The 27,278-nt window shown below is 37.2% G+C and overlaps 1 protein-coding gene across 6 annotated transcripts in view; it reads right to left on the bottom strand.

Annotated features, from left to right (window-relative positions):
- The window catches only part of atp8a1 (ATPase phospholipid transporting 8A1), a 106,065-nt gene that overhangs the window by 69,671 nt on the left and 9,116 nt on the right, over positions 1 to 27,278 (bottom strand). For 2 of the 6 annotated variants that reach the window (XM_043256770.1, XM_043256766.1), the window contains exons 2-12: positions 15,973 to 16,087; positions 12,909 to 13,008; positions 10,831 to 10,929; positions 6,907 to 6,952; positions 6,486 to 6,526; positions 4,469 to 4,542; positions 2,557 to 2,626; positions 2,334 to 2,461; positions 1,895 to 2,006; positions 1,650 to 1,815; positions 1,300 to 1,305 (exon numbers count right to left, since the gene is read on the bottom strand). In XM_043256770.1, the coding sequence (XP_043112705.1) occupies positions 1,300 to 1,305; positions 1,650 to 1,815; positions 1,895 to 2,006; positions 2,334 to 2,461; positions 2,557 to 2,626; positions 4,469 to 4,542; positions 6,486 to 6,526; positions 6,907 to 6,952; positions 10,831 to 10,929; positions 12,909 to 13,008; positions 15,973 to 16,087 (957 nt within the window). Of the gene's footprint in view, positions 1 to 1,299; positions 1,306 to 1,649; positions 1,816 to 1,894; positions 2,007 to 2,333; positions 2,462 to 2,556; positions 2,627 to 4,468; positions 4,543 to 5,285; positions 5,360 to 6,485; positions 6,527 to 6,906; positions 6,953 to 10,830; positions 10,930 to 12,908; positions 13,009 to 15,972; positions 16,088 to 27,278 lie in introns of all 6 variants that reach the window. The other 4 variants (XM_043256771.1, XM_043256769.1, XM_043256767.1 and 1 more) reach the window with 3 other exon arrangements.

Raw genomic sequence — 27,278 nt, forward strand, 5'->3', positions numbered from 1 at the left:
ATAATAATAATAATACAAATCTAAATGGTAGTGTAGCTCCCCTCTAGGTATTATTAATCTTAATAGTTTTATAATTAATTCTTAATTATTTGATAATACCACTGACTGAAAAAGCAGGATGTGTTTATAAAGTAAATACATTCTGCAAAAGCATGTAAACGAATCAATGCCACATCTCCCTTTTACAGCTCCACTAGGAGGGCAAACAACAAACATGAGACAGAGTCTCCCTCCTTTAGAGGAATAATCAATTTCATGATGGATACCTGCTTTATGACCTCACTGTTCCCTCACATGGCAACCAACATCATTGTTATTTCCTTTCCAAATGACTGCGCTGGATGTGAATGATTACAGATGGAACCCAGCATTCATGGTGGTGCGTCTCAGCGTTTGATGACATTTTCGATGAACTCTCAGAGCATACCAAGAAGGGAACCGTGTAGGCCATAAAACAAGCTGCGATCGATTCGGACACAAACAGCCCCTCCTATTTAAATCAAGAGTAATGATGGTGGCGAGGCGTTAATCACTTTGCAAGCATCTCCTGCCACCAACTGAACACATTTATATCTTGTGTTGGTGCATAAAATTGTTTATTTTTCTGTTTATCAATTACCCGCAATGCTCGAGGCACACAACAGATGTGTTCCCATCACAGTTCATTAAAAATTAAAAGTTGTATATCTTAATATCGTACTTTTTCCCCAATCTAAACATTAAGCCTATTAGCATGGATTGGCTTGTCTTCTCCAGAACTAGGCCTTTTCTGCCTCGTCTGTCAGCACCGGTATAACAAACACAGCTGAACGAGGAGGTGGGTAAGAGCAAAAGGGGGGTATTTAGAAAATGTCACGGTTTGACCTCCAGGGTCTTCTGCTTCTGCACAGGAACACGTTTCTAACTCTTGCTCTGACAGCGCCTGTGGCTAACTCGCTCCTCTCCACGTGTGTTTCTTTGGGTCCGAGGCTTACTGTCGTGGCTCATTTGTTAGGCACGAGCGAAAGGATGCTGGCGCGGCCGAAGCCAGAGCTTGCAAAGTGTTTAACGTGTCACCAAAATAAAGAAAGGGAAGGCACGTTTTTGACATCAGGCATTAAGAGGGTCTACACAGTGTAGAGCTGGAAGGGAAAAACCTATCATTGGATTCCTGGTGTGTGTGTGGTCCTCTGCAATTACCCTCTCAAAGTAGGGCAACCATATAAGTGGCTTCGGTAGCTTAGCAAAAGCTGAGCTTCAGTTAGGGGTTAGTAAGGAGGGGTCATTCACAGATGGCCAAGGGTTTTAAATGGTTGTTACCTGGAGCTGTTAAGAAAATGACAACAACAAAGAAACAAAAAACACAAACCAAACAGAATGTTAGAAAGGAAGCTGATAACAAAACCAACGGGAAAAAAAAGTACTACAGCAGCGTTTGTGATATTCAACCATTTATACATTCATGTGTCTATGCATATTAGAACTAAAAGGGAAAAAAAGTTCTCCTTTCCCTTTTTATTGACAAATATTCACATATGCAATGCATATTTGTTTACATAGAGGGAAGACGAAAATTACTGACGATAAAGGAAAGAAAAAAAAAAAAAAAAAGCACACATAGACACGCAAGCGGTCTAGCATGACAGAAGGAAAGGGGGTCTGGTTCTTACAGTTGAGGTCCATGTACCAGGCGTCATTGCCGTACTGGTACTTCCAGATGGTCTGACCTATGGAGCAGACCAACGAAATGGCCAAGAGACAACCAAAAAGCACGAGGATCTGAAAGTTGGTGATGCGTTCCACGTTGGAAAGCTTCAGAGGGGGAGAGGTGGAGTTCTAGAGAAACAAAGTCAGATTTATTAGATTGAAGCTGGATTTTGGATATGACTGGTGCAGACTGAAGCAGATATATTACCTGCATGAGTTTGGTGTCGTGTCCTGTGTAGACCACAATACCGTGGACCCACTGTGTGTTCCTGAGTTGCGCTCCTCTCAGCAAGATCTGATCAGGACCGAGTGGTACAGTGCTAAATAGGGAGCAAACACAAGAAATGTGAAGATGAACATTTAAAAATAAATAAATAAATAAAACCAACTCCAAAAAAATAAAATATAGCAGGAGAGTGTGACATTAGAATAAAATAAAAATGCACAGAGGGAAGTTTAATGAAATTTTATTGTTTTTTCTTAAATAAATCAATACACAATTAAACCTGCCTTCAAACATCACAGACATTTTCGTTCTTCAATCTTCAATTTACTTGTCTCACGTTGAAGTGAGCCTGAAAATTTCTGCCATTTTTCTTTAATAAGTCAAATTTGATCTTTATCACTCATCTTTAATTTTCTCATACCTGTGTCCATCCAGGCGAATATTGCCCACAAACTCATACAGGTGTCTGTTGGGACTCTCACATTCCATCCGCCCAGAGAGACGCATAAGACTGTCAATGTCCTTGATGTCCGCAGTTATCTGCAGACCCTGAGTATTACAAAAAACACTTAAGTAAAATAATTCACACCAGTAAACAATTAGCTGAACTGTGCAGTATTAATAACAGTAGGTGTGATAATCACCTGTCTTATCTTGAGATTAGTTTCTCCATCTAGATTTGAGGTCTCAATGTAGCACATTCCTTGAGGTTCACTACAAAAAACAGCATCATTATGAAAAAAAAATATATATACACATCATGAAGATCATGAAGAACCAATAGAATGTTTAGCAGTTTACTGAAATATATAATAAATACAATATTATAATTTTTTTCTGTTCAAAAGTTTGGGGTCAGTAAGAAAAAAGATTTCCATTTCAAATAAATGCTATTCTTGAGCTTTCTATTCAAAAAATTTCGTTTTGCAATAATCTGAATAAGTTCCATTTTGAAATATATAAAACGTTCATTTGAGTTCTAATATCAATATTACTATTTGCACTACATTTCGGATCAAATAAATGCAGCTTTGGTAAATACAAGAGACTTTCAAAGATAAAAAAAAAAAAAAAACTAAGCCCAAACTTTTGAACAATAGTGTATCTTAAAAGAAAATGGCACAGTCTAGCTACTTTAATAAAATACCAAGTAAAACAGCTAAATATAACTATTGCATGTATAAAAACTAAAGGTTTGTTCACATCACTCAAAACCTCACAGCTAAATGAAGCCCCATAATCAAAGATGCCTTGTTTAGCTAGTACAGTTTTCTGCAAAAATTGTATTGATTTTATTTCAATAAGAAAAATCCACTGTGCAGCATATTTTCCCCAAACTGCACAAGGCATTTTAATGCTTTAAAACATATTACTCTAATAGGACTCCCTTAGATCCAGATCCTTTATTTTGCACACAGCCATTAAGAAACTTTAACTCGATGCATCTTTGTTTATGGCCATGCATTCTGCTGGTTTATTTTTAGTTACATCCTCCACATGCAACAAAGGAAAGATGCAGCACACCAGACAAATGAACATTCAGTGTTAATACTGAGAAGAGCAAAAGCAGGATAGCAAGTACACAGGGCCAAAGCTGTTACACATCTCTCCTTTAACAAATGACTGCAGACGCGAATGCAAAAAAAATTGGTCCTTATACTTAAAATAAAAAGTTATCCGAAAAAGTTTGCTCTGCTTTTGGTGTCAATACTCATTTCTTCTGGAGTTATCAAAAGTCCCCACTAAAACATCATGTTTATCTTAGAAAGAAAAAAAAACCAACAACATTTCATAGATTGAGTACACGGACAATGCGGTTTACAATGAAGGCTCGTGACAATGCTATACATTGTGTTGATGTGACCGCATGCAGAGAGTCGCATCAGAGTCTGAGCTCCTGCTGAAGCCATGCATTGTGCCAACAGCTGTGACATTTACAGTCGCTCAATGGGTCTTTTCTCCAGCTGTGTTAGAGAAGCGCTTTGTTCTTCATGTGAGCACATGCTTAAGCATCTTCAGCACAAAGCAGAGGTCTGTAATACACATCTCTATGCTTATGGAAAGGGCTCCATCAGTATTTTCTGCTAGGAGTTGAACAGAGTCGTCCTCTGTGAAATATGTGCCTAGTCAGCCCAAATGTAAGAATCCCCTGACAAATGGTCCTATAATGATTCATGGGATGCTGTGCATCATGATAGTCTTAATAGGCCCTTTAATTGCACAAACACAGTGCGGCTAAGATACATATTACATATAAAACAAGGTATATTAAGGATCATACAAAATAAAACACCACTGTGAAGAGAAAAAAAATTTAGTTTTAGGAAAATCATGTCTCATTTTTAAGACTGCATTGCCGATTTAAAATTCAACAGCAAAACAGCAATAGAAATTGGGAAATTCATCTAATTTCTATTACTCAATAAAAAGTTTATGTTTCACTGAATCATTTTCAAAGTAAAGAGAGAGAAATATTAAGGTAACAGATTCTCTCCACCTGTGCACCCCCTGCCCCCTTCCCACCCAGCCCGCATGCAAACCGGAGCTGTTCCTGACCTGGACGACAGAATGATGAGATCGGCCGGGAGGTGATCTCCATTGGCTGCTCGGACTACCTCCCCTACCGACACCTTAATTTACCCAGCAGCCCCGACGCAAGGGGAATGACGCGAGTGAAGTTGGGAGAAGGTTGTTCATCACATGAGGTTGAGAAGGGAGGGTGTAAGGTGGAGATGAGAGGAGGCAAAGGACATATGGAGGAAGAGCACACATAACAAGACAAGGAGAGAGACACAAACGTTTAATCTTCACAGAGGAAAAAAAAATATTTCCACTGCTCAAAACCCACCTAGGCCAGGCTAAACCACCATAAAGGTGCAAGAAAAACTTTTATTTTACCGTTATCTGTGGCTAATATAAATGTCTGTAACAACTCAGAAATTATTAAGACCTGGCTGACAAATGGATTTTGACAGTGAAGAGGACACAACTTCATCAGGTCAGTATTAATCAATAAGCAAACATCCACTAAAGGAAGTGTTGACTTTGACTTTTTTATTAAACAATAACTCACCTAAAAATACAATTCTGCCATTTGTTCCTCTCATTTCATCAACAAAGATGAGTAAACAACGGCAGAATTCGATTTTGGGTGAACCAGTCATTTTAACTTTCATCCTTTGTGGATTGCATATGACATTTATATTATTAAAACCATCAACTGATACCATTTGTAATTACACTGCACTGATTTGGAGCTTTATCTGAGAGTTATTTGTTATTAGCCTATTAATCATCACTTCCTTTGGGTGTTGAGTGTGAGACGGGGCATAAGGATTGACAAGTTCCTTTCTGATGATGTAGACTCGTCTACCTGGACGACAGCAGTATAGCATCTGCTGGTACGAAATCTTTGCCATTAACTTTAACTATGTCTCCAACCACAACCTGTAAAACACAAACTAGTTACCAATTCAAAAACTTAATAGCAAACTAAGCAGCCACTGGTCGGGGGTAAAGAAATGAGAAATATTCATTTCACTTCACTTTTTTTTTTTTTTTATAGAAGGTACTTAGATCCAAATATAAGCCTTCAATTGAGACTAGCTTTTAAAATGAGGCCATTTAATCGAAGTATTCTCTGTAAAATTCACAAATAAACTTTTTTTTGTGCCCCCCCCCAATCGGATTTGCATTTTTAATCATCTTATTAGCTATAATCCAGTAGAAAAAGAGGACGCTGCTTCATAGCTGGTATTTTGAATCAAAGTAGAGAGTTACTTAAATATGCATGAGTTGGCCTATATTAAAAATACATTATTCATACTGTGCACTGTAATTCAAAGTGTGTCACAGTGTGGCTTAATAAACGGATGGGCGACAAGAATCCTGGCTCCACAAAACTGTTTGAATATTGATGAGATGACAATAAAAATAAAACTAGATTTAATGGGCTGAAGCAGAATCATATTGTACTTCACTGTTCATTCTAACAGCACTTAGCAGAATTGCGGCTTCAGAAAATAATATACCAAAAGGAAACAACTAAGCAGTCATAGTTAACATCATATCCTATTTGTGACACAGTGAGGTCACCAGGGCACAAGTTAATGCACTCTTGCAGATGTGCACTAATATAGCAAACGGTAATGAATGCCTAGTCCTCAGGTAATTATATCTCCAGCCATTTCCTTTTGCTTTCACCTTATAATTATAGACTATGTTTCTGTCAGGGTAATTAGCTCGACTCTCTATTAACACGTTGAAAAGCTGCTCTGTGGCTGGCTGCATTAGTATCTCTATGGATACTGCATGTAAGCTACGGCCTGGTTAGAGTCTAGTGCTGGATTCCCGACTGTTAAGGTCAAGATGAACAAAAGAAAAAGAGCAGGGAGGGTAGTACCCTCTTCAGAAAACACAAAAGTATCTGCTTTCAAACCAAACCTGCTCTGGTTTACACCATCAGGCATCTTTATATGCGTACTCATTTCTCACTCTGTTCGTGTGTTAACTAATTTTTAAGATGGAACTCTTGTGAGGCAATTGGTATGAGAAACACCATCTGCTGCAGTACCTTCTCCCAATGTACAATCTCCCAAGCTCCATTCCTCAATACTACAAAAGAAAGAGAAAAAGGGAAAGATCACCATAACTGAAAAGTATGAAGAAAAAAAAATAATAAATCATCCCTAACACAGATCAAGACTACATGATTTAAATATGTACACACACACACTTAAAGCTGTTGGTTTTCTTCTTGAAAAAAAAATGACTCATCCCATTTGTGTCCAGTTTTTTGGCAAATTTCTCATTTGAAGGGTAACATCTAACTATCAAGTCAAGTCAATTTTAATACAAATGAAAGCTACTCTCTATTGAAAGAGTCAATTACGTCCCATAAAACTTTGTTTCAATAGGAAATACTAATCAAGCAAATGTATGGAGTTTTTAAAAGGACAAATGTTGAGTTAAATACCTTGTGTGTCTTGTCTTACCTTGCGTCTCTTTCTTGTTAACAACACTATCAGCATTGTGGCGTTTCTGGAGAAAAAACAACAACAAATGTTATCTTCCCAAAAAAAGCCACAAAGCTTCAAATACTTTTAGATGGACGGGCACTATTTTATTACTTTCTTCTGCAATATAAAAAGAATATTGGCACACATAATTATCACAGATATATAAATGCAGAATGCATTCAATACAAAGTCAAACGAAAACATTCTTTATAGAGAAAGAGTGACGTCTTACATGTTTAGTGATCAATAAAACAGCTAATCGAGACTTGGAGAGATGCGTGTCCACTGAAACACTCTTTTCTGTCCCAGATTACAAGAGCTGTTTGATCTGCTCTAACTGAGAACCACTTTGAGCTTTTCTATCTCAGAGAGAAAATGTGAATGAGCGAAAGTGATCTGAAAACACTGATTAGCCTCTAAAAGCTCTACAAATACATTTGTGCTCTAGTCTCTAGTGCTCTCTGATTGCCTATTATCCTAAAACCTCATTTTTGTCCAGGACAACTGGTTTATGTGCTGTTAGAAAGACAAATGAGAAACCTGAATAACTTTAAATTATGGTACTATGCTAAAAAGTTCCATGAGCACCAATTACATAAATGCAGTTCATATCTATTAAATTAAATCATTCCTTTGTCTTGTAATCTTCTCTAAGTTTAACTTAATCTTGCTACTAAGACCATGTCCAAATGAAATTTGCTTATACAGACACAATTTAGTAAAAATAACAAAAAATACATTATGTTAAAAATCTTTGCTGCTTACTGTATATACTCTGCATCAAAAAGGTAAATAAATAAATGCATACATAAATAATTGCAGGAAGTCCTTCTACATTTTCCTTCCACTCCTCCCCAACTCTCTCAAAATTAATATTATATTAAAATAACATTAACTGTGACAAAAAGCAGTGGCCATATAACTGGAGAGATTATTGTGTGGCCATTGTCACATGACCTCTGAAGGAGAAGGAAAAAGAATGGTCTCGGATCCAGTTTATCATCAAAAACATCTCTGGTGCAGTGTTGGATAACTCATTCTCTCTCTTTCTCCCCACTCTCTCCTATCTCCCTTGCATTTTCCTTCAGCTCAACATGGAGCAGAGATCAGGCTCTGTGGAGGGAAGTGATGATTTGATTACGCATCTAATCTAACTGATGGCTTGTCTGCAGAGGATATTTAACAATACAAGAAGGACCCAAAGGGAAAAGGAGACAGTGGTTTGGTTTTGTGGTAAGATGCAGCACCAAATCCCAGAAGGATTAGTTGAGTACAGTGGGGTGCAGCTGATAAGCAGGCCACTGTGTGGAAAGCACTGGCGCGTCACCTCTTTGTTAGACTCTGTCTTTGTTAGAGATGCCGGATTATGACGAGTTATGGATTATACTGAGCCTGCTGGCTTCTTTTGAAACTCGTATATGAAGACACAGTAAGAAGGAAACAAACAAAAAGTGTGATTCTAAACTACACAACTGTTCAAAAGTTTGGGGTCAGTAAGATTTCCTTTATTTATTCATTCAACAGTTTTCCAATAAAATGATCAAAAGTAATAACATTCATAACGTTATGGAAGATGATCAATCAATCTTTTTGAACTTTCTATTTAAAACCAAAGAATCCTGACAATTTAGCTGTATTTATAAGTAAATGACGCTTTTTTCAAAAACATCAACAAATAAATATATAAATATTATTAAGAGCTGATGTTTATCAGTATAATCAAAGCAGAAAAATGCACCATAAAAGTACTTCTGCACTATATTTGAAGTCGTTGACAGTTAATGTCTCACACATGTCTTGAGATTGAACTGTAGCTTTCTAATAGGACATCACAAATCCCTTGTTCACAGCAAAATATCTTCTTTTGTTTTTGAAAGCAAGTCATTCAGGTTTGGAGATGAGGAGTTAAATAGAGTTATTTTTCTGTTGAATATTTCTTTAAACACAAAAACGAGCCATGCAATTCTAAAAACAAAAGCTAGCACTCAAAGTAACAAGAGAAGCCTTTCTCTCGCCTTATGGGATGCCTTTAAAATTAGAGTTTGAAAGGAAAAGAAAGCAAAGGTCATGCGACCTCCACTCAAAGCAGAGTGGTACATGACAGCAGGGAGGTGAATTTACCATATGACCTTGACGTCCAGAGCTAGTTTTGACCTCTCAGACCTGAATAACACATCAGAAACCCATATAAAGTGCTGAGTAGGTCATTCTGACCACAGCATCTAGCGAGATGTGATCGGATGGCTGTCCAGAGGGATCCGGGAGAGCTGGCTCTGATTTCAGGGTCACAGCACTATAGTGGATCCACTTGGGCTGGTGCTTTTATCTCAGTGTTCACTCTTTTATGCAAATTTCTATGTAAAAGGTCTTGGAATTAATTTACATGGCAAATAAGACGATACTTCAGGTCAGGAAAAAAGCGTTGACTAATGGGAGTGAGAAGCATTCTGCCGTGTGCGTGTTCACCAGAGAGTGAGATTGAATTATCAGAAAGAGTAAAAGAGGTAAACGTGAATGCAGTCTAAAAACCGACTCAGATAATATAACAGCTGTGAAGGGCAAGAGAGAATAAAACCCACAGCAAGCACGACTGCACACAGACACCAAGAAGAGTTCACAGTTCTCCTTCATTAACCACTCATTAAAAATGATTCCATCTGCCAATGACAAAGTGATTAAAATACATTGAAAAAGTGAGTTATCTGCATAAAGTTCACATGCATTTTAGTGTCGTCACAACAACAAAAATTTTACTATTTGATACCCGACTCTTGATACTACTACTGAACTAATACTATGCCAAAAACATAAATCAACAGCAAAAGTAGTTCAGATTAAGATGATTCACATGGAGCTAAGTGTTATTTTATCTATTAATTAAAAATAAATATACATATATATATATATATATATATATATATATATATATATATATATATATATATATATATATATATATATATATATATATATATATATATATATATACATATATATATATATATATATATATATATACATATATATATATATATATATATATATATATATATACATATATATATATATATATACATATATATATATATATATATATATATATATATATATATACATATATACACATATATATATATAAACATATATATATACATATATATATACATATATATATATATATACATATATACACATATATACACATATATATACACATATATATACATATACATATACATATACATATACATATATATATATATATATATATATAAATATAATACTTTAAGCATTTCATCCCTCATCCAAAAAAAACAACAACTAAAAACTAAACTAAACCTATGAACTATACTTTCATTCCAGCATAATAATCAAGGAAGTTTGCTGTCATTTCTATGGCTGCACCAGACACAGTGATATCATGCAGTGCCTGAAAACAACCAGATCATCTTGCTTGCACCTTATAAGCTGGGGACTATTTTCCACAGACGCTGTGTGGTATCACTTTGCCTGCTGTGGCCTTGGTACGGCAGCAAATTTTCTTGATTATTAAGGTGGAATGAAAGTATACTTCCTAAATCATATCGGCCCAGAAAACTGCAACTTTTCATTTTCTGCCGCTCTTAGTACACAATATAACTGCAGAAGAGTAAAGTTTTAAATAGGAAAAATATCAAACCTCTTTGGTCATTTTTGAACGCAATGCTACTGGTCTAATTGGAATCGATGATCTACACTAAAATATGCTAAAAGTGCTATTGCCAGACCCGGAGATCAGAACAAAAACAGTAAAACAACTTATGATCTCTGGTGCAATTGGTGAATGAGTCTATTTCTAAAAAAAAAAAAAAAAAAAAAAAAAAAAGCGTTCCTTTAACAAATATAATTGAATGCCCTCACCAGGTCTTCTATAATCTCCTTTACTGCTGCCACCACCAGGATGAAAAGTAATGGCACCAGCGTTGTCCATCTTCCTGTTGGTGACACATCAGGGATTTGCTGTTAAGAAAAAAAAAAAAAAAATTATAGAATGGTCACATGAATGCTAGTCATTAATCACACCCTCCAGAAGAGCAAAATCAAAACATGAATATTTAAATGGCACACTAACCTCTTCACCTACGGGGCATGAATTCAAACACTAATTAAAGTCCAGCAAAGCATTTAAATGTATGACCTCATGAAAAACACTCGGGGGGTAAAATGATAAACTGCTCCATTTTGTTTCCCAGCAATCATAACACAGCCTGAGGGTCTACATCCCTGGTGGTGTTAGTATTTATCACCAGGAGATCAAGAAAGCAACCTAAGGGAATGGTAATAACCATCAGAAAGTCAGCAGCAGCGACTCTGATGGATGTTTAGAAGTCGCCATGTGACATATCTGTCCACCCTGCTGAAGAGATCAGCTTAGACTAGCATAAATTTCCAGACTGGTCCAGGCTGGTTAGGCAGCTGGGACAGTGCCCTCAAGCTAATATATAATTCACACCATTAGAACTTGATTAAACTTCTACAGTTTCTCCACTGATTCTGGCAAAACTCACAGAGCTTACATCATATCAAGAAGTGGATCATCTTTGGAACGTGTCCCTATCAGATAAAGTGTCAGAGCTGTGACAGGTTCAGACAGAGGCCAACAATGCAAAGACATACAATAGGAAACCCGAAACGGATTCCTTTTAACCTGATGCCAACACTTTCCCTTCTGTGTTACGTTTCACTTAAACAGGAGTGTACGCTCACAACCAAACCACAGCGGCTTAGAAAACCAGAGCAGTCGATCATCATGGAACCTGGGGATAAAATATTCACTTGATTATGATGGCATACCCCGAAGCAGTTTTTGAGTCATTTCGATGAAACGGCATCTATAAAAATCAGTTGGTCGCCTTGGCCCCTCAGCAAACCCATCCCTCCTGTTTTTCTCATTCACAACATGCCTGTGCATTTCAAGGTCACTGCATTGACAGCGGCGTAATGAAGATACACAGAACCTGTGCTTCGAAGCCACCTGACTCCCTCTGTTTTACTCTTGTAACTCGCAGTTTCTCTTCTTTCTTCATCTCTCTTCCTCCAGGTCATCGATTGAGCTACATTAAAACAAAGGCGCTAATTGTGCAGTGCATTCACAGGGTCACGTCGGGTTGCTGGGGGTGGATTCATCATATGTCCTGTCTCTAAAGGAACAGCGTGTTTATAGCACTCTGGAGCCCTCGGTGACTGCAGCGTGTGGTAATTACACAGATGCTGAAGCAGTGCAGCCAAAATCTGTTTAGCTTTCAATATACTGTATACAGTACACAACTGTTCAAAGGTTTTTTTTTTATGTTTTTAAAAGTAGCCTCTCATGCTCACAAAGGCTGCATTTATTTGATTCAAAAAAAAAAAAAAAAATTAAAAACTGAAATGTTGCTAAATAAATTACATTCTATTAAAAAACACTTTTCAATGTAATTTATTCCTGTGATGCAAAAGCCATTACTTATCCTTCAGAAATCATTTTAATGTGCTGATTTGCTGCTCAAACTTTTCGTATTACATTTTTCAGGATCCTTTGATAAAGGACGATATTTATTGAAAATGTAAATCTTTTGAAGCATTTGTAAAAGGTATCCACTGCGCAATTTTAAAAGCAATAAAAAAATTATAAAAAGCACGATTTCTATCAAAAGGCTCCAAATCATATATTTGTGTATGTGTGTGTGAGTTTTGGGGACGTTTTAATGTAACCCACTATATCATTAAGGTTTTCCCACTTTGCTCGATTGATTGGTCTGAACAAGAGTTCGATTCCACCCTGCTGTTCAGTCAGTCTTGTCTACTTAAGAAAGCCGCTATCTGATCACAGAGGGTCAGGGAATCCACAGACGGATGTTTATCTGCGACACTGAGAGCTGACAGCCCTAATCTCTCCATCTTGTCTTAGTATACTTGCCCTGAGGGAGGAAGGTTGGAGACCAACTCTGAAGTCTTACCTGCAGAAGTGCGATGAACAGGAAAAATGAGTTTGCTGCTCTTCTGAACTGAGAGTACAGGAACCGAGGCAAGAATGTGAGAACATTGTACTTTGCAGTGCTGGAGAGAAAAAGAGAGAGAAAGTTAAAAATGTGACCTAACATTGAACACAATATAAAACCACCTGACAGCTTCCGCAGACTGGGTTGACAGCATTTTTATTAATCTCTCACATTTTGCCATTTTTTGTTATTATATTAGTTTGTTATTACACAGTTTACCATTGTGATATTGATAACCATGAAGCATAACTTTGATCACCAGAAGGATTCAAATTCTCTCTCCTTACCACACCCAGAGTTAGCTTCAGTGCCAGCCTGAGACAGGAGCATAAACACACAGAGAGTGATTGAAAGAGGCAGTTAATGACCATAAAGAACAGCTAAGTTTGAGGAAGAGAGAGACTGGGCGGTAAAGAGCTCTGAATTTGAGTAAACTACGGTGGGAGCTTGCCAGAGCCTCCATATCTCAGACTGCCGACTGATTTACACTCACATTAGGCCCAAGACAGCGAGGCCACTTTAGACTGAGATAAACATCCCACTCTGAACCCTGACACCTGCCTCTTTATCCACCTACTTACCAAAAGAACAGCCAATCCAAAAAAAATTTGTATTCACTAATATATAAATCAATACTAAACATAAGATAAAATACAACATAATACAATAAAACACAGTATTCCTAATGATTAATACATAAAGCAATAAATAAAGGCAACAAATAAAAAAAATAAAATGTAAGTGGATAAAATGCAGTATTCTCAGAATTTTTAGAACATTTAAGTTTAATATTTGGATGAGATTAATCATTTGACCGCACTAAATATAATAATAATAAAAAATTAAAAATAAACAAATAAATAAATAATAATAATAATAATAATAATAATAAAAATACACGTAAGAAAATACTGAATATAATAAAATTAAATGTTATATTAAAAAAAAAAATCCCTCAGCAACTTAAAAGTATTTAAAATAGATTAATAATAATAAAAAGAGCACACAAATACATAGAATATCATTATATACTTTAAGATTTGTACTCATGGATATTAGAAGGGGGTGACTCAATACTTTTGGCTTATTTATAGAATATTAGCATTTTGTTTTGTATTAATGACTACAATACAAAATACAGAACAAAAAATTCAGCAAATTGGAGAGACTGAGACAGTGAACATTTCTAACATGGAAAGCGATACGAGTCCTCTCCCTGCCTCTATGTTTCACAGAGATCCTTATCAGACCAAGGCACACAGCACACCGTAGCACAGCAATTAGCAGCACCGTATGAGATGGAAAGTTCTGTCAAGGGCCTGTCGTTCTCCCTTTTCTCCACTTTCTCTTGGCTAGTTTTCAGCTTTTGCTCAGTGTAGTGGCGTCAGGTGGCTAACAGCGACTAGCAGCTGCTCTTGCTGTTCTTCAGATAAAAGAAACACTTTCCCAAGTTGCCGGCAATTCAAATTCACGGAGGAGAGCATACTCATCATTTAACACACATAAGACCTTTTTTCTAAAATTCAATAAAATGGCCACAAAAACAAATAAATAAATACTCTTTATTGAAAGTGGTTGCCAAAGCAAAGCCCATTTAATAATAACAACAAGCAGTTTGATGGACATTGTGAACTCAACATGACGTCCCAGCAGACAGCATTCTCACGGCGGTGCAGAGGGAGCTGACCTGCGTCTCTCCTCCCATTTCCTCTACACGACCCCAGAAACCAGATCTAGGCCTGCTTCTAAACCTCAGCCGGCTGCTTTACCCACACGCTCTGCTCGTTTAGCACTACTTGGCGTCATCATGCTTTTAAACAAACATGTATGGCACACGAGGGTTGACTGGCTCATCAGGCAGTCACTGTGGTGTTCTGCTCATCAACAAGCACCTCAGGGTTTAACCACGTGCTGTTAATCATTTTAATGGAGAGAAGGTCGTGGCATTGTTGGCAGTGGAATATTTACCAAAGCGTCAACAGCCATTTTGTCTACAGTGTGAGGAGCAAACACACTTTTTTGGTTTTTGTGTTAGGAGATATAATAATGTTTAAGGTTTCAAATTGTGTAATTTGATACAGCTAAGCAGGCCCTCTATTTCCACCCCCAGAATGTTGTATTTGTTTAGGTAAAGCTCATGTTAGTACTTTGTTCAAGAGAAATGCAATGCGATCCCTCTTCCTTGTAGACTGGTTTGCTAGTCTTGTTTGTACAGTTCAACAGGAATGCTTTGGGTAGCAGTTTGGTTGATAAGCTCAAATTGTGAAGATCTGCTGAGGGTAACAACTTGAACTTAACCTACAGTTCAGGTTTAAATCTAATACACACAGCTCTCAACGTGGTCAAAGTATGTTGTTCGACACAAGTTGGAGCTAGACTCTTCAGGACCGAGTTTGGACAGCCCTGCCCTAGTCTCTTAACCTGCGGGAATGCAAACATTATCCTGGACTGGTTTAAAACTAATGATGAGTCATTAGCCTAAAACTACAGACCAGACTCGGCAGCACCATTTTTTTTTACTGAATTAATCAAAGTATGGCATTATTAGTGAGTAATTATGGTCTTGTTAGACTGCAGTGGCCGTTATGATCACTAGATGGAACTAATCAAATAGATGCTCTTGGATTTTTAATACTGAAGGTCTGCAGTCTGAGTGACCTGATGTCTGGATGCTCTCTCATTGCAGGATGGCAGAAAAAGCATCTTTACAAACTTTACAAATGCGGAAATATTTCTCATTTCAAATCAGTTCATTTAACCGGTCTTTTGAGGGTAAGTAAATAATAACACAATTTTAATTTTTTGATGAGCTGCGCCTTAAAGTAATTCAGGGTGTGATCCAGTCAGTTTCAGATATTAGCTGCCCCTGCCTCCTTGTATTGAACAAGTTTTTAATAAACAAAATTTCACTCGCTTCATTCACCATCTTAAAGTCCGTCATCCCCATGGTCAAAATGAAGGCCTGTTCAGCTTTTGTTTGAGGAAACCGAAGAGTGTACAATGCACACGGAAACACACATACCTGACACGGTTACTGCAGAACTTGGTAAACTGGGGCTGGTTGATAAAAATAAGTCTGGAATCTTCTTGGTCTGCTAAAGAAGTCTTTTCCGAAGTGTCTTCTGTCTTTTCATAACCTGAGGCAAGAAGGGAAAAAAAGAGAGAGCGACAGAAGAATAAAGCAAAATGTAATATAATGCATGCAAAAAGGAGCATTTATCTACTATGAAATATCAGCCTTTGTTTTGTTTTTTTTTAAATTACAGCTATTTTTACCATGACAGATCAGATCTCCCAGCCACTGAAAACAAATCGCCTTTAACAAGATTACAATAAAGATTACATCTTTAACAAGTGACAGACCCTGAGGAGCTAAAGACTTGACCTATAACTGCTAAAGGCTTTTCTGAAGCGTGTGACTCCTTTGGTTTAGCTAATGACATTTACTTATGCATTATTATTATTATTATTATTATTATTATTATAATTATTATTATACACACATCTTGTAACTATAAATGATGATATGTCCTGGTCCCTAGAATTCAGATCTCCAGGTAGATTAAGTCATTATTAGGGCTGGTGTGGTGACAGCCAGTGGAAAGAGAATTGTGTGATATTACAGGCACACTGAGCCCAAGGGAACAGATGAGTGAAAGAAGGGCAGCTCAAACAGATTCGCCTGCAGGCATCCACACACACACACACACACACACACACACACACACACACACAGTGATATTACTTGCTCAGTCTATTACAGGCCACATTTTTACTGGCTTAAGTTAATGCAGTTTGCAACTAATTTAGAGCTTGGAAGAAAAAAAGAAAACTTTTGTGGCACCCATACAACTTGCCAACGTTCACCAAATTCTTATTCACATAAAATTAGTTAGTAGGTTAGTTCACGCAAAAATTTAAATTAGTTTATATGTATATGTTTTACTCGCCCTCAGAGCATCCAAATTGTTGTACTATGACTATCCAGTCATGGCTATTAAAGGTTTAGGCCCAGTTCTAACCCATTTTGCGCGTTCACGTGAATGGGTACGGGTGTCTTCATTTTCTTTTGATTGGAGGGGTAGGGGTAAGGGGAAAGGCCAGATAGCCCTTTGAATGAAGATTTTTTGGAACCACACTACAAATGAAGGGGTATGATTTTTCCTCAGCATAACCCAGCTACAGCGGCAACATGGCTCTCGTGTATGTCTCTCACAATGAGTTTACTGCAGAAACTGTGATTTTATCATCTCGTTGCAGGAAAATACAAATTATAACGGCCTTAGTTCCCCAAAAAAAAAAAAAAAAAAAAAAAAAAAAAAAAAAAAAAAAGTATTTTCAATGTTTTACAGCTTGATTTATCCATATTTTACCTTAAGGCATCCTAGGTGTATATGACTTTCTTCTTTCAGACGAATCTAATAGTGTTATATTACAAATTGTCTTTGTCTTCCAAGCTTTATAATGGCATTGGCGGGGAATTTTTGTCAAAGTCTAATAGTAGTTATATTAACTGTATCCATCCATATTAAAATGTGCATCCACATTTAAAAACTTACATAAACAGTTCCACTAGCAGTCATACATCTTTTTGCACAAGACTGCCTTCCTGGAGGATCATATCGGACATATAAACAACACATGAACTATAAATGTAAATATAAGTTTCTTCACAAATCCTTATTTTGTACTTCTGATTTGTGACTGGTGTTTTGTTTTGTTCCCTCTCTGTTGCACTTCCACGTTTGTCACTTATCACCAGAGCTTACGCTATGCCCACATCCCATGACATTCGCTGGATCGGGTTTCACCTATGAGAGCTAGGATAAGTGAAAGCAAGGCGTTTTTTTTTTGTCATATACACCTAGAATGCCTTAAGGTAAAATATGGATAAACCTAGAGATAAAACATGGAAATTTAAATTTTTGGGTGAACTAAACCTTTAACAGGCATGACTGGAAGGTCACAGTCCAACAATTTGGAAAAAAATAATAAAAAGATTGCTGTTAAAAAGGGAACCACAATCAAATGAAATCAGTTGATGCTTCAGTCAATGAAGTTAATGGCACAAATGAATTTAAGTACTTTTATTTAATCTTCCTGCAGAACAGTGACAAGCAAAATCAAAACAACAGAAACGCCCTTATACCTGCTTGTTTTATCAGAAGAATCTGGGCAGGTGACAGTACATTGTGTAAAATCATCATCAGTGAAGGGTGTGCCAAGTCAAAACACGTACACAGAATAATTGCTTAAGACTTAACAACACACTTTGTAATAGGAAATTCCTAAAGTAACAGAGTTTACTGGTTCTGTGTGCTCGACATAAGCATGGCTGAACACAACACGGCTGAAGCTGTGAGACACATATACATATACATATACACATATATACATATACATATACATATTATATAACATATGCCTTACATAATGAACATTACTGTGGCATACTTGACAAAGAGGTCAAGGCTAAATAACTGAACCTACTTGGTGTTTGTTTGTGTGTGATGAAGCAAAAAAAAAAAGTGAAAGAGGAAGTAAAACAAGAGACACTAGACAGTGTGAACATTAAACAAAGCTGAAGACACGGAGGAACAGAGACCCGTAATTGCTGCTGTGCAATATGTGTGAAAAGGACAGAGCTATTTGTGAAACTATTTTTGATACGAAAAATAAAGTTCCAGCTTTCAAATTCTGCCAATTTCCAATTTCACAAAATCAAACAATATTATAATATATTAAAACATTATACAGTCAGAGATATATATATATATATATATATATATATATATATATATATATATATATATATATATATATATATATATATATATATATATATATATATATATATATATATATATATATATATAAATAAAACAACAGGAGAACAAGCCTTCTCCCTCGTGCATGTAAGCTTTGGAATAGGATCCAGCTTGACTACATCTAGAAGCACACAATGCCCCTCTCATTGAAATGACTCTCTGTGAGTAAACACAACAGCCCCATTCATGACAGTGCTCAATAAATAATTAATAGTTGTGCTGATAAATAATGCATATGGCACATAGTAAATTGGCTATGCTCATCTAAGGGATCGCTGTTATTAAAACAACAGCGGAAGGCAATATGAGAATGAGAGCAACATAAGATTAAATGCATTCAAACTGGAGCACCGAACAGAAAATGGTGTGCTGTCGTACCGGCCTTTACTTCTAACCTTTTGACCTCATTTAAAAGCAAACATGACCAGAAAACTCTGTTGTTCAACTTAAATCCAATTTACAAGCCTGTGGATGCAGAACCCAAAATCATGAATGCACTGTTTGTTTTTAACAGCCTGAGGTGTGAGATGAGCGCATGTTCTTCATCAGTGTGCAGTTTAATGAATTTGGGGAGTTATACAAACAGAGCGATATTTTGCCTATAAAGGGAGTGGAGGTTGAGCGTCCTGAGCAACTCTGTTTGACCAACCAATGCAATACAAGGTGAGTGTTAAAGAAAAATGCTTGCAATTTCATGTTCCTGATGCTAGTGGTACAGATAATACTTCACCTTGATCTGTCACTTTTGGTTTCACAGATTTTTACAAGATATTTTTTGTAAACACAAGTTTGTGTTGTGCAACCATGTGCGATGACGCAGTGCAGCCGATAACATGTTACAGGAAGCAAGCATACACAAACACATGACAAGACAAAATAAAACAAAAACAAGCACAAAAACTGCCATGGTGGTTTGAATTCTCCACTAGCTAACATCACTTCTGCTTTATACAGATGTACAGAAGTGTTATGACCAAAAATGTTGTATGTCTAATGAAACTTGTACAACTTAACCTCAATTTATTAAAAGTTTAATAATTATTAACATCTTTGTTTTATCGTTACCAAATTCTGTGTTTAAGTATGTCTAATTATTTGAAATGTGTGTGTACCTGGCATTTCTAATGTTATGGGGACCAAATGTCTCTACAAGGATAGGAATACCAGCAAATTTTGACCTTGTGGGGGAAATTTTCTAGGTCCCTAGGAGGAAATAAGCTTATAAAACATACATAATTAAATTTGAATGCGAGTAAAAAAATGTGAGTAGTTTCCTGAAAGGGGTAGGTTGGTGTAGGACAATAACACATACAGTCTGTACAGTATAAAAACCATTACACCTATGGAGAGTCCCTATAAAACATGGAAACACAATGTTGTTGGGCAGTGTTTAAGGGGAAAGGGTCCCAGTAAGAGCCGCACGCACTCCACTCTCTGGTCCGGGGTGTGATTCTTCCCATAGCTTTTCCTGGTTTGGCCCAAACGGCCCTTGAGGGGATAAACAGCCCAGTATCCCGGCCTGTCATCTGTGAACGGGTGCGGTCATCGTCCGATGGCTCGCATCTAAGGCAGCATGGGGATTCCCTCAATGCACGGGGGAAGAGACCGGACGGACACACACACACACACACACTCCTGTCAGGAGCCTGGTGAAGGGCAGCAAATAAAGGACGGGGTGATGATGATAATTAGGGGAGAGGCAACTGACTCGTCACTGTATGTATGTATATTTTCTGAAGATATACTTCCTTCAGAAATACAGTAATATAAAAATCTGTGATTGTTGAATAAACTTGAATACACGCATTTCAAAAAGTGTTTTATTTGTGGCGGTCAGTTATGACCGGTCTGGCCCTAACAGAGCATCATTCTCATCGAGCTGTAAATTTGAGGTAACTTTGGCGGAGCTCCAAACTGCGTTTGATTAGCTCACCGGCGCCACCCTCATGGCTACACCGACAACAAGGGCTGCAGGCGCCACAGAAATAAACAACCACAAATAACAAAACTGTGTCATGCAGACTCCTAGAGAAATGCGTTTGGGGGGTTACTGCACACGTTTACCCTGTTTATCAGAGACGTGCAAGACTCAAAATGATACGAAAACATTGTTCTGCATGCTTTTACGCTTCCCTTGTTGTTTTGCGATATGAGTCAACCGATATGTCCGCGATCACATTCACTCCTTTCTGTCATCTATCCAGCCGTGGCGATGAATAAAAATAACGCAGATAGTAAGAGAGCGAGAGGAAAAAAACAGACATGAATCATTAATCTAAGAGCCATGATTCACAATATGCGTAATGACATGTGCTGAGGGCAGCAGCTGAGGGGGGAGGCTGTAGTGATCAAGGCCAAGGGTTTTCAATTAAGCGCGAGTACTTAAGGGATTATAAACACGAGTTAAAAAAAAAAAAAAAAAAAGAACTGCTCTTTAGGGCTGAAAGAGTCTGGTTCAAACAGGAGGGATTTCCCAGCTGAGATAGAGGGTGCTCTCTGTAGGCGTAGTACAGTGAGCAGTGAGGCGGAAAGGATGGAGAGCTGAGGAGATACATGACATACAGCGGCAGAGAGGAAAACGTGAAAAGAGGAATTCCGGATGGCATGGACACACGTGGGCTATGAGTCAGGAGGCTAACGGGTGACCAGAGGCTCTGATCTCAAAGCTCTCTCACATTTGGAAGTTGATATTACAGAGTTAAGTGAGGAGGGAGGCCCAAGCTTACGAGAATGTGAGATGATGCACATTTTGGTCAAACTGACAATTAGAGGATAAGGGCAAGAATTCTCACTCATGTCTGGATTTTTTTTATTGTATTTTTTTTTGCATGTAAAAACCATCATTGAGAGTGAGCCCAATTTAAAGCAGGTCATCAGATGCCAATTTTTCACAAGTTGATATGATTCTTTACAGTTTTAAATGGCTACTTCTTAATGGTAGCATAAAACAACAACCTTTTAACCTTGTCAAAAACAGCTCTGCACACAGCAGCCTGTTTTGCTGCATGTCTCTTTAAATGCTAATGAGCTTGGATCGCCTCACGTCCCTCTTCCGTGATGAGCCATTCTCGGATAGACTGTTTACTTTAGCTGCTAACTTGCTAGCTAGAATGTTATTAGGAAAGTTTAAAAAAAAAAAAAAAAAAAAAAAAACGTATACTTACTTCTTCTGTCAGGCTAGATCATGAATAATTTGCACAAACATAGACGTATTTAGGCAGATCAGAGTGCATTCCCTTCAAAGACAAATGTAATACACTAAGTCTGCAGCGGCTCAGATGTCAGAAGTAAATGACGACCGCTATGTTCATTATTACATCCAACAACAAAACACATCAATTGCTTAGGAGACATTCTTGTCTACACCTGCTCCTGGGTTGAAACAGTGGAGGACTAATGACAGCTCACTCAGGGCGGTAAAACACCAGTGTCATTCAACAGTTATGGGAGTCCAAATAAAGGACCAACTTGAACGTGAGCAAAATTTGTGTGGGAAATTTTTACCTCAGTTTAAAAAGACAGATTCATGCACAATGGTTTGAATCGGTCTCAAGAATACTGCCCCGACTAAATTTACTAAACTCTTGTATCTGTCAAAATAGTTACTGATTTAATCTAAAATCAACCCACAAAAGATACCCCACTAATTGATCCCAAAACGTAAAAAAAACACTGAAAATTGTGTTTTCAAAAATAGCTGAAAATAAAAAAGCTGCAATATTACAGATATATTGATGCCAGAGTACTCTGGCTCTCATAATCTAGTGTAAACTTGAATTCTTAGATTACACAAACACAACTTTCAGATATCGCAGTCATACAGCTCCGTTAGGAAACTACTGCCCTGCATCTTGATTGCAAAATCTAAAGACGGAAATTTGATAAGAAGCTTTCAAAGGCTTTTGCTGGTAAGTTCGTATTCTCCGAGAATTAAATGACAACACGCTGGAAAAGGGATTAAAAGTAAACGCATCTGCTTACGTCGATATCCACAAGATCCTGCACAACTCATTCATTCGTTGGCTCTGAAGAACCCTGACAAACAGAGCATTTAAATCCCAGCTGAGTTTTAGGCTTTGAATTAGCCAGTTTTACTTTGAATTAAAAAAAAAAAAATTAAACTATTAAAAATAGAAATTTCCTAATTTAAATAAAGCTGAAATAAATTAGAATATTCGAAGAAAACCTAGAACTGAAGAAATGAGGCTTTGGCAATCAACTGAAATAAGTATAAACTGAAGTACTAGAATTACTCAAACGGAATCAAAAATAAATCAAATAGAAATATATAAAAAAAAAAAAAAAAAAATGAAATAAAACAGCCATGTCAAATGTATAAATATTATTGTATATGAATAAATCACAAAAATAACAAACTAAACAAAGAGGAAGCTATGTGTCAAAACAGGAAAGTAATGGAAGTGTGGCTGCGTCATTAAAAAAAAAAAAAAAAAAAAAAAAAACAATATCACAAGAAGCTTTAAAAGGAATCCAGCACAGAAATAGCCCAGTTTTTATGTTGTGGGACCCCTTCATCCACCAATTTTTCCTTCACAGGAATATTTTTTCTCAAGGTAAAACAATTACATGCAAATAGCCCCAAATATTCCTGTCATAATACATGTAATCATCCTATTTCACTGCTCGTACTTCCTGTTGCACTATCCTTTTGCTAGTTCTCAGCTAAAGATGAAGGTTACTAAAATTAGTCCTCCTAACCTCCCCCTCAATGTTTTGATCAACAAGCCACCACACATTACATGTCCAGCCATCCCAGGCAAGTTATGCAACGGGCCACCCAAATGATGGCGCAAGATGAGAAGCTTATTGGATTCCCTGAGGCTCAGAAGGAACTTTCCAATAGCACAGGCTTATATAGGTTACCCAGCTGGAGCCTGAACTTCATCTGGTGATACCGGTGCTAATCCTGCTAGTGCTCTAGAGGTGCTGGTTATGAGGCATGACTGGCCAGTAAACAGCAGCAGATGCTTGCTCCAACAGTGCTAATGTAATCCAACCGTGGGAATGAAACGGGACCAAATGATACACACTGTTGCTATTAAGGCTACAGTTAAAATGGACACCATGACAACAATAGCAGCAAACATCGAAACGGCTCGTATAAATTTCACAGGCATCTTCAACAGGTGTCCACTGAATTTGCAGTCAAGTCTTAAGGGCTTCCCCTGTTTTACCGTCTATTCTTGGTGAGGTGAGTTGTAAATAAGCCATGAGGTGCTGCAGGGGTGTAAATTAGGTCCGATCATTAAAGTTAAAACTTCAATCGCCGTCCTTGTTTGCGTAGGCAGAAAACGGAAAGCTAAAGCAGTGCAGAGAAAATGTATAAGCTGGAAATGTTTGGCATCTCTTGGCAGGGCAGAGCGGCTGGGGTCAAGACCCAGCCTGAACCCGAGCAGAGACAGCTGGCCGGGGGAAATACGACAGCAGGAACCGGAGGTGAGACGAAGGGCACGACAACGGCATGCTGGGGGCAATCACCAAATCATGGGGCGTAATTGAAAAAAATTGAAAAAAAGCAACAGTCCTAAAAGCAGCACTTATAGAGTTTATTTTTATACACGCATTATACAATTTCTACAGCACTGATAAGAAAAAGTAGCTAAATTAGCAAAAATACTTATTTTATTTAAATTTACAAAAATTACAACATGGCAGGCACATTTGTAAACACTACTAATTAATGAAGCTGAAAATACAGTTCTTTAACCATTCAGCATTTTATGAAAATGTATATTTTTAGTTAAATATGCATTAAACAAAAAGGCATTTACAAAACATTTCTATTACTTCAAAAGACATTCTTTTAATTTACCAAAAACATGGCTATAATTACGTGCCAGTTTAGACGTCACACTAAATACCAGGGTGTCGTTTAGCCATTCCACGCAAACAGTAACAAAAAAAAACAAAAAACAAACAAACATGGTGAGTATTTTTATACCAAATACGCTTCTTCTGGGTAAAGTTTCTTTGAGCATGGCCCTTGCATAGACAGCACATACACACATCAACCAGAGTAAAAACAAAAGCACTCCCATCATTGTCCTCGGCAGCAGAGCACAAGATTGGCACAAAGAATGTAACCAAAGAAGTCGGTTTTTGGTTGTAATGGAAAATTTCCTTGTTTAGTTTCTCAAAGAACCCAGTGCTACAGCTACGGATGCAGTTCGTTTCATAAAGCTGTATCTTCCTTTCATAAATGTGATCAAACCGAAAACTCTCTGGAGCCATTAAGTATCTTGGTTGTCAAGATTACCATGAGATTGGGTTCACTTGTTTGTCATGTCCCTTCATTTGACTGACAGCAAGTATCTTGTTAAGGGCAATTAGGGACCCGATTTTTTTTAAGCAGAAGATCGGAACATATTTACAGAGGATTTTCAATATCTTTGCATGGAAAACCAACACCAAAATAAGTCTGCAGATTAAAAGGGCTTCCCATCTGATCCGATACTCCACCACATTAAGGACAAGAACTTGTATAATTAATGACTGCAGTAGGAGCTGGGAGAAAGGAGGGTCGTAGGCTCAGAGTGAGGAGACAGTGACTGATGCAGTTATTCTGTTTTTCACACCCCTACTGAGAACAAACTGGAGAATGAATAAAGGACAATGATGTCATGGATGCACCACTAAAATGAACCTAAAAGCCCGTGCACCTCAGTGCAGCACTTACTTTATCATAAACCAGAAATCCTTCCTGCAAACATTCATTAAATGTGTAAAAACAAAAACAGAATCAGATTCAACTATTTGTTTCTCATCATTCACGAAGTCTTGCGTGCCATTTATTAACATGTTTTAGCTTCTTACAGTATATTGTTATATGGGATACAGTATTCTAGAACAAAGTGAAAAATAGTGATAATTTCCTCTGAACCCTTGAAATCCTAAAAGATAAGAGAACTTAAGACAGCATGTTTTTGACATCAGCTTATTTGGCTGTCGGGCTGCTTGTGTAATACGTAACAAAACAATAAAACTGGCAGTTTTCTGTATCCGTGCATTATTAATACTGCACAGTAATCACAACCGAGCAGAATCATAATCTTTGTTGAAACCCTTACTCAGTTCCAGGAGGAGTTTCCTATTATATCTAAAGTAATCTTGCATTTCACACTGCAGAGTGGCTTTCATTGCACAGTGCTCCTTCCATATCTCATCTCTTTCCCTCTAGAGACAGTGACGTTCAGGCTCAGTGTCTGACACACATTTCTGTACGTGATCTTCTCATAGTATTCCCTCGTCGACGCACTGCCTCCCTCTGCACTAATTTCATTAACTGCAGGCTAGTCACGCCTCAGCTACACAGACGCCAACAAACAGTCAGCCAGACACAGGAACAAGCTCCAGATCAGTCTCCTGATACCTCTTACTCTTCCCGTTTTGGCCATTTCTCATTGTTTTACTGGATTTCCTCGTTTTCTACGTCACACTCTCCCTCTCAACCAGATCTGCTGTTTGACCCTTATATTGTTTCTTAAAGTTCTTGCCTTTCATTTATACTGCCAAAAACAGCTATGTCTCAGCATTTTTCAAGCTTTAACAATTTATGTTCTGTCACTATCACGTTTTCAATTTCCACACATTTTTATTTTTGGTAAATAAAAAGACTTCTTAAACGTACCAATTTAGCACAAAGCAAATGCTCAACATCCACCGCCAACACAAGGTAAAATACACAGCTTGCACTGAAAAAAAAAAAAAAAAAACAACTAAAAAACATTGTGCTGAGGTCAGATCATGTGACCCAGTCTTAAGGGTAATTTTTTTTAATTGAGATTTATATAGCATCTGTAGGTTGAATAAATAAGCTTTTCGTTCATGTATTTATTAGGAAAGGACAATATTTGGCTGAGATGCAAGTATTTCACAAACAAATGAGAGTGCCACAAAAAAAAAAAAAAAACCTTTAAAGTTGAAATGAAGTCCAAATGAAGTCCTTAGCGATGATTATTATGAAACAAAAAATACATTTTGATATATTTATGGTTGGAAACTTACTAAATATTTTCATGGAGTATGATCTTTCCAAAACAATAATTTTAACCCATACTTGTTGACCCTTATTGCTAGCTACTGCTAATAAATATGGCCAACCTGGAGACTGGTTTTGTGGTCCAGAGTCAAATATAATATCAAAACACTCTCAAACTTCATTTGCAATGTAAGGACTTTGAACTAATCTCCTTTATGAAAATAACTGTCCAAATAATAATAATAATAAAAATACAAAAATTACATATTGCACAATGTTACAATATTACAAACAAAATCAATATAGATATTATTATGATGAGATTACATTCATTATATCATCTACCCCTACATCAGCCTACTCACAAACAAATCTGCTTTGAAGGTCACAGTCTATGGACGCCATGAACATAACCAAAGGGAAGAGGGAATGAGAACAGGTGTGCTGACTGAGAGTCACCTCTCTCTGAAAGAAAAAGGAAGGAGAAACAACAGGAGAAAG

Source organism: Puntigrus tetrazona, chromosome 14 (assembly GCF_018831695.1).
Source record: "Puntigrus tetrazona isolate hp1 chromosome 14, ASM1883169v1, whole genome shotgun sequence".
Taxonomy (NCBI): Eukaryota; Metazoa; Chordata; class Actinopteri; order Cypriniformes; family Cyprinidae; genus Puntigrus; species Puntigrus tetrazona.